The following is a 7,185-nucleotide window of genomic DNA, read 5'->3' on the forward strand; positions in this document are numbered from 1 at the left end:
AGTTGAGTGAGCAGAACTGAGTGTAAGTGGTGGCCTGGATAAGTTTAAATACAAAGAGTTTGTCCTAATTCCAGATTAACTTCCATATTCCTGGGCAAGAGAAGCTTCTCTTTCAGGGGTTTAATCAAACCCAAACATTTAATTCCTCCACTCCCCAAAAAAATAGAATAAAAAATACAAAATTATAAATAGTTATTACTCCAGGAAACCATGAAAGAGAGTCACTTGTAGAGATGAACTCTGAGCCGTCTCTTCATCATGAACACATGGGCTCTGAAATTCCACATCAATCCAGCCCATCCTGGGACATCCCTGGTGGTCCAGTAGTTAAGACCCCATGCTTCCACTGCAGGGGGTGCGGGTTCTATCCCTGGTCAGGGAACTAAGATCCCACACGCCGTGTGGTGTGGCCAAAAAATTAAAAACAAACAAAAAATCCAGCCCATCCTTCAACATCTGCACAGAAAGGACAAAGGGGATTAGAGGGGAGCATCTACTTAGCTGGAGCCTTCAGCTCAGAGCTCACTAATTTAGCAAATCACTTACGGGAAGAAAGCAGCTACTGAATGTTAAACTAGTTAAACTAGGTTTTGAATGTTAAAAGATTATCAACATCCTTAACCACACACATAGTGAAATACTGTAAAGTTATTTTCCAGACATCAAAGAATAGTTCCAAGTTAGGATAAAAAGCATATAAACCTCATAATCTAAACAATAAAATTTAGAGGGAAAACAATCTGGAAATTTAAAAAATATCCAGGGGGCTTCCCTGGTGGCGCAGTGGCTGAGAGTCCGCCTGCCGATGCAGGGGACACGGGTTCGTGCCCCGGTCCGGGAAGACCCCACATGCCGTGGAGCGGCTGCGCCCGTGAGCCATGGCCGCTGAGCCTGCGCGTCCGGAGCCTGTGCTCCGCGACGGGAGAGGCCACAACAGTGAGAGGCCCGTGTACCGCAAAAAAAAAAAAAAAACATCCAGGGACCTCCCTGGTGGTCCAGTGGCTAACACTCCATGCTCCCAATGCAGGGAGCCCGGGTTCGATCCCTGGTCAGCGAACTAGATCCCACATGCCGCAACTAAGAGTTTGTACACCACGACTAAAGATCCCATGTGCTGCAACTAAGACCAGACGCAGCCAAATAAATAAATATTTAAAAAAATATATCCAATGGGTTCTGAGATTAAGTTAAAACAAGTGTGAGGATACATCAAATTTAGAAAAGGATGGCATGAGCCACAGTAGAAAGGGGGAGAGGAAAATAGTACTGTTAATAATAGCCATTTTAAAAAGCACCATGTGGTGACAGAAATTCTTCCCCCAGTTTTTGAAAGCTAAGAGGAGGACCTGGAATTGACTAAGTCTCTGCCCCCTGGATCAACAGGGATTGTGAATGGAGTTACGATCTGATACAATAATTGGGAGCAAATCTGGGGGGCCACCCCATCTCCAGAGCTCCCTGCTGGAGCGATATTGAACCATCTGTCCCGAGGGTGATGGAAAACCATAAAAGATTTAATGCCAAGAGATGATGCAATCAAACTTATGATTTACTCCTGCTACAGACAAGCTGAGAAAAAGGTATGCCTCCATCTCTGGGCCTATGCCCCTGGCCTCTTTTTTAAGCATTTTCCCTAATTGCTGGAGGACTGGACTATGTTTAAAATTTCAATTATAACCAGGCAAACTGCTCTCCTCTATCTTCTCCATGTCACAGGTGGGTACACTGAGGCTCGGAGGGGGAGTAATTTTACCAGGTTACCCTGAAGAAATCTGAGTTAGGTGAGCAGAACTCGGTAGAAGTGGCAGCCTGGATAGGTTTAGGTAGAAAGGGTTTGAATGTCCTAATTCCAGATTACCTTTCCTATTCCTGAGCAAGAGAAGCTTCTCTTTCATGGTTTAATCAAATTCAAACGTTTAATTCCTCTTTTCCAGAAAACATTATAGTCAAAAAATATGAAATTACAAATAGTTATTCCTCCAGAAAAACAAGAAAGAGGGTCACCCGTGGACATGAGCCCTAACAATCTCTTCATCATGCACACATGGGTTCTGTGGGAACAAAGTTTCACATCAATCTAGAAAAGGCTGGAACCTGGGGCCCCTGACTACAGTGCCTGCACCTGGACAGATGTGTCCTGAACACAGAATACAAAGAAGCCATAAGGCACTAAAAATAACTGCACACATGCACAGCTTGGGCAAACAGCTTATAAACAATAAGAAACAAAAAGGCCAAAACCCAACCGCCACTTCTGAGGTGCTGAGAGCAAAACCACCACCCCCCATCAGGGGGCGAGCAAGGGCACCTGTTTCTTGTTCTCGCTCACTTGTGCTGCAGCACGAGTCCCAGTAAAGCTTTGCCTGAATTCTTCGTCTGGCCTGTTATCGATTTCTACTGATTAGAGTCCAAGAACCCAGGTCAGTAACAAGTCCAGCCCATCAGTTAACATCTGCACAGAAAGGACAAAGGGGACAATCTACTTAGTTGGACACTTAAACTCAGAGCTCACTAGTTGAGCAGATCACCTAAGGGAAGAAAGAAGCTACTGAGTACTAAACTAACTGGTTAAACTAGGTGATCAACACCCTTACCACATGCATAGTGAAGTTATCTACCACACATGAGAGAATAGTTCCAGTACACAATACAGCAGAAACCTCATAATCTGAACAATGAAATTTAGAGTGAAAGTAATTTGGACATTTAAAGCATACCCAATCGCTTCTGAGATTAAAGGTAAAACAAGTGTGAGGATACATCAACTGTCATGACTCAATGAGCCATCAAAGAAAGGGGGTGATGGCAACAGTACTGAGGAGTGGGGGTGGGGAGGGGAGCCGGGAGTCACACAAAGGTTTGAGAAAGGGAGTCAGAGTAGGAAAACGTCGCTGCAGGAGGTCAGTGTCTCTGCGGACCGAAAGCAGGAAGTTGGGGCCGGCACCTGCCTCAGAGCGATTTAAACCGGAACCGGACCCACACTCCCAGGACCGAACAGTCTTCTGCCGACGCCGCGAGAGGTGAAAGGGGCGGACTCAGAGCGAGAGCGACGACCGCGTTCAGGGGGTTTTAACTTACCGGGAGACCCCCGAAACCGAGGTGTGGAGAAGCAGGGCCTGAAGATTGCAGAGCGCCGTTAGTTTCTCACCGAAAAACCGAGACTCACTCGCGAGAGAGCGCCCCTCGTTCTGCGTCTGCACCTCACTGCGCGTGCGCAAGGAGGCGGCTCGAGGGCGGGGCCCCTAAAGGGCGCGTCAAAAGACGTTCCGGTGGGTGGAAGCGGTGTTTGACGGCTGGGCGCAGCCTGTGGACGCCGGGTGTGGCCTTCGAACCCGCACATGGGAGATTCTGGTCTGTTCCTCTTCCCAACGGAGAGGTTCCGCTTCTCTACTTTGGATCCTTTGAACTGGTCTGGTGTCCTTTGGAGCCAGGCTAGGTACAGAAGCGGAGAGTTGAGAACGTTCTGCGAGCAAAGACGACGGTCCTCTGAGCAGCGAGGCGCTGAGAGCTCTGGGACCGGGGGAGGGGGCGGGGCTCGAGGTTGTGGGCGTGGCCTGATCCGGGAACTTCTGAGACCCCAGGCAGTTAATACGTTCTTATTAAGCGAAAGCCTGAGTTTTACAGTAGGTGATGGAAACTGGACTGTGACAGGAAAGGCAAAATTGTGCCTTGCGGAATGTGCCATTTTGCACTCACTTCCCTGCAGAGCATAATTTTCACTTCTGTTCGCCATTCACTTGGAGGCATCAAAAATCACTGAGGAAAATTTTCAACCCCAAACCTGGCATTGTCTGAGGGGCTCTGTTGGAGGCCGTGAGCAAGTAACTGGCTACACAGTCAGGTGCTTGAGAACCAAGCCTTACTGAATAATTCAACCGTATTTTTTTTCCTCCTTCTTCATGTCTTTTTTTTTTTAACATCTTTATTGGAGTATAATTGCTTTATAATGGTGTTTCAACCATATTTTATTTTTTACCCTTTGACATTTATCTTGCCATAGGATGTGATGAATAAGACCCTTTCTTATTGTGATAGGAATTTCCATTTCCCGAATATTAATGTCTCCACTGTAGGTTTTGCTACTTATTAACTTTTCATGTGCGCTTTGGCATATTTCTGAATTTTTAACTTCATTGATCTACCAGTCATGAATAAACATGTCTCCTATGGATATCCACTTTCTTTTGGCTTCTTTTTTGTGGCTATTCTTACTTGTTCTTTATTCCGTAAGATTTTTCGATAACATCACTAGCTTCAGAAACTGAGTGTCTAATGTTCAAATTTTCAAAATTAACACACATTATCTTTTGAATTTTCCTTGGTGTCATTATATAGTGACATTGGACTTCAGTCTAATTCTGTAACTCTGGAAAACAGCAAAGGTAAAAGGATTCCTTTCCCCTTTTAACAGCTTACTAAGAACCACTTTTCCCCATTAGTTTCAATGAGACTTACGTTGGCCCCTTTGTTTACTTAGGAACCATCCAGACACAGACCCTCCAAAATCCCACCCTTTGCCTTGTCAACGATTACCGAATTGTTTGTCCTCATTGATCACTCGGAACAATGCTTGTAAACATGATTTAAGCAACATTTACTTACGTTTTTCTCCTCTCCCAAGGCCCCTGAATTTTGGACCACGCTTGAGCACTGTAATTCAGAAGAAGCCTGTTGCCACACCATCCACTCCCAAGAGTAGGTGACTTAAGGGTAAAACGTTCCCTGATCAAACTGTGCGTCATGCCACCTGCTCATTTATTCTGCATACGGGATCTTTTTCCTAGACTTGTTTAGCCCTCAGTATAAATGAAAAGTTCTTTTCTGTCTGGTTGTTGAGACTTCAGATTTTGTGGTTGCAGCACTCTCTCTACTGTCATTATCCTTTGGAATAAAATCTCTTTACCTAAATTTGATAGTGGTGAATATTTTAGTTGTTCCATCTGTGCTCAAAAATGTATACTCTTTAGTTTTCTAGCGCAGGGTTTAATATATATACACAGGTCAAACAAGATCGTTGTGTTTTCACATTTTTGACCATTAATAATTTGCATCTGTTTCTTAATATTACCAGAGACGTTTCAAAATCTATTGTGATTGAGGAAATGTCCTTTTCTTGTGAATATGTCCATTTGGCTGCCTTGAAATTGTTATTAAAACAAAACTCACCAGGAACAAAATGGATTCATGACTTCTGCCTATAATTAGTTTCTCCTGTAGTGTTGTTTGCTGAAAAATTCCACTATCAACTCCATGCTGAAATGTCTTTCTTGCCAAGATGACTAGTTAGCAATATTACATAATACAAAGTAATCTACTTTATAAAGATCCTAAAGTCTATCCTAGTCGCTAGATCTTTTATAAATGTGATGACATATCTTCTTCTATTCATGTGTGCCATGCCAAGACATTCTGCTCATTTTTATGTGAAAATATTTAAATACGCTACTTACCCTATCCAAACAATACATTTCAAATGATTACCATTTCCTGCACATGAAATCTTTCACATGTAAGGATGTGAGAAAACATACCTAGTAGATGTTAAGTGACAGATACTGCCATAAAAATTCCTGACTATAGAAATGAAATTATTTGATAGTTGATAATCTAGTTTTACTTTCTATAGAGTTCATATTAAAGAGAATATACTTCCCTACAAAATGCCCTTGCAGAAATACTGCAAACTTCATAATACTTTAGGTAAAAATAAATCCCAGTGACTTCATGTTTTACAGGCTTTATTATCCACATTTGACAAAACTTTCTGAGATAAAGAACAGAGAAAAGAGCTAAGATACATTACAATTTTAAAAATAAAACTGTCTACCCTCAAAATGAATGTATAATCTGAAATTACACTTAGACATTCATTACTGATTTAGGTATATTATGATGTAAACAAGTTTTTCTCAAAGGTATTTGAATGTAATTCATCACACATGAATTCCACATGAGTGTGGAATAAAGTATTTTAAACAATACAGTTCTCCTTAAAAGGAAAAAAAAAGGAAAAAAAAAATTTGTTTCTTTTCTCTTTTCATCGTACCGATATGAGATGATGGACGCTAAGTAAACTTGTTTCGGCAATCATTTCACAACATATGTAAAACCATTCTGCTGTACAGTTTAAAGTTAATATATGACAATTATAAAACTGGGATGAGGGAAAGATGGTTTTAAAAAGGCAAATAAATAAAATGCCTAAGCAAAAAATAAAGAACAATGCAATTTATTAAAAAAAATTTTTTTAAACATTGCTCTTTTTAAAGCAATGGTTAGTGACCTAAAGTAACACATGCCATAGTCCTCCAAGCCTCAAACCCCAGGTCTTGTCCTTATGAGTCTCTGCATCTGAGCACAATGGTGAACAGAAACAGAAATGCTGTTCTGTAGGGTGTGTGAATGAAATGGCTCATTCTAACCAACGAGAGTCTTGTATTTCACATCGCAGTAATTCCTATACAGACAAAAATACACATTCACTCTGTAATTCAAAGTATTTATTCAAATGATCTGTTTCACACGGGTGATTTGTGGTCAGTTCCGCTTTTACCATTTCATGTATGTTGTCAAGCATGTGTGTATAGAGTTTTTGTAACAGTCCCTATCCTATTGATGTCTGCAGGTTTAGTGTTTGTAACAAAAATTCAATTGAGTAAATATTAAAGATCACGTACATTAGTTTTATACGGTTTCTCTCTTTTTATTGAAATTGATTATAACATTGTTCGTTTTGGCTGTACTACACACGAGGTAACGTTTACTTTATGAAATGATAACAACGATATGTGTAGCCATCTGTCCTCAGTTACTGCAATATTTTTTAACATGTTCCTAACGTTGGATATTACGTCCCCATGACTTATCTAAATACCCAGAGGTTTGTACATCTTAATCCGCTTCACCTATTTTACCCACCGCCCCACCGCCCTTCCTTCTGGCAACAACCACACATTTGTCCTTCGTATCTGTGAATCTGTCTTCATTCTCTTTTGTTTTTTTTTCTTAGATTCCACATATAAGTAGATAACGCAATATTTGTCTTTCTATGTCTAACATTTCACTTAGCATAATATCCTCTAGATCCATCCATGTTGTTGCGAATGGCTGGATTTCTTTATGGCTGAGTAATATTCCTGTGTGTGTGTGTGTGTGTGTGTGTGTCACACACGCTGTATCTCCTCT

The 7,185-nt window shown here is 41.5% G+C and overlaps 1 protein-coding gene across 1 annotated transcript in view; it reads right to left on the reverse strand.

Moving 5' to 3' along the window:
* The window catches only part of LOC116744054 (zinc finger protein 677-like), a 46,423-nt gene that overhangs the window by 38,024 nt on the left and 1,214 nt on the right, over nt 1-7,185 (reverse strand). The window contains exons 3-5 of the mRNA XM_032613340.1: nt 4,603-4,703; nt 3,339-3,569; nt 3,079-3,242 (exon numbers count right to left, since the gene is read on the reverse strand). Of these exons, the coding sequence (XP_032469231.1) occupies nt 3,079-3,242; nt 3,339-3,569; nt 4,603-4,703 (496 nt within the window). The remainder of the gene's footprint in view (nt 1-3,078; nt 3,243-3,338; nt 3,570-4,602; nt 4,704-7,185) is intronic.

The sequence above is a fragment of the Phocoena sinus genome, chromosome 19 (genome assembly GCF_008692025.1).
Source record: "Phocoena sinus isolate mPhoSin1 chromosome 19, mPhoSin1.pri, whole genome shotgun sequence".
NCBI classification, from domain to species: domain Eukaryota; kingdom Metazoa; phylum Chordata; class Mammalia; order Artiodactyla; family Phocoenidae; genus Phocoena; species Phocoena sinus.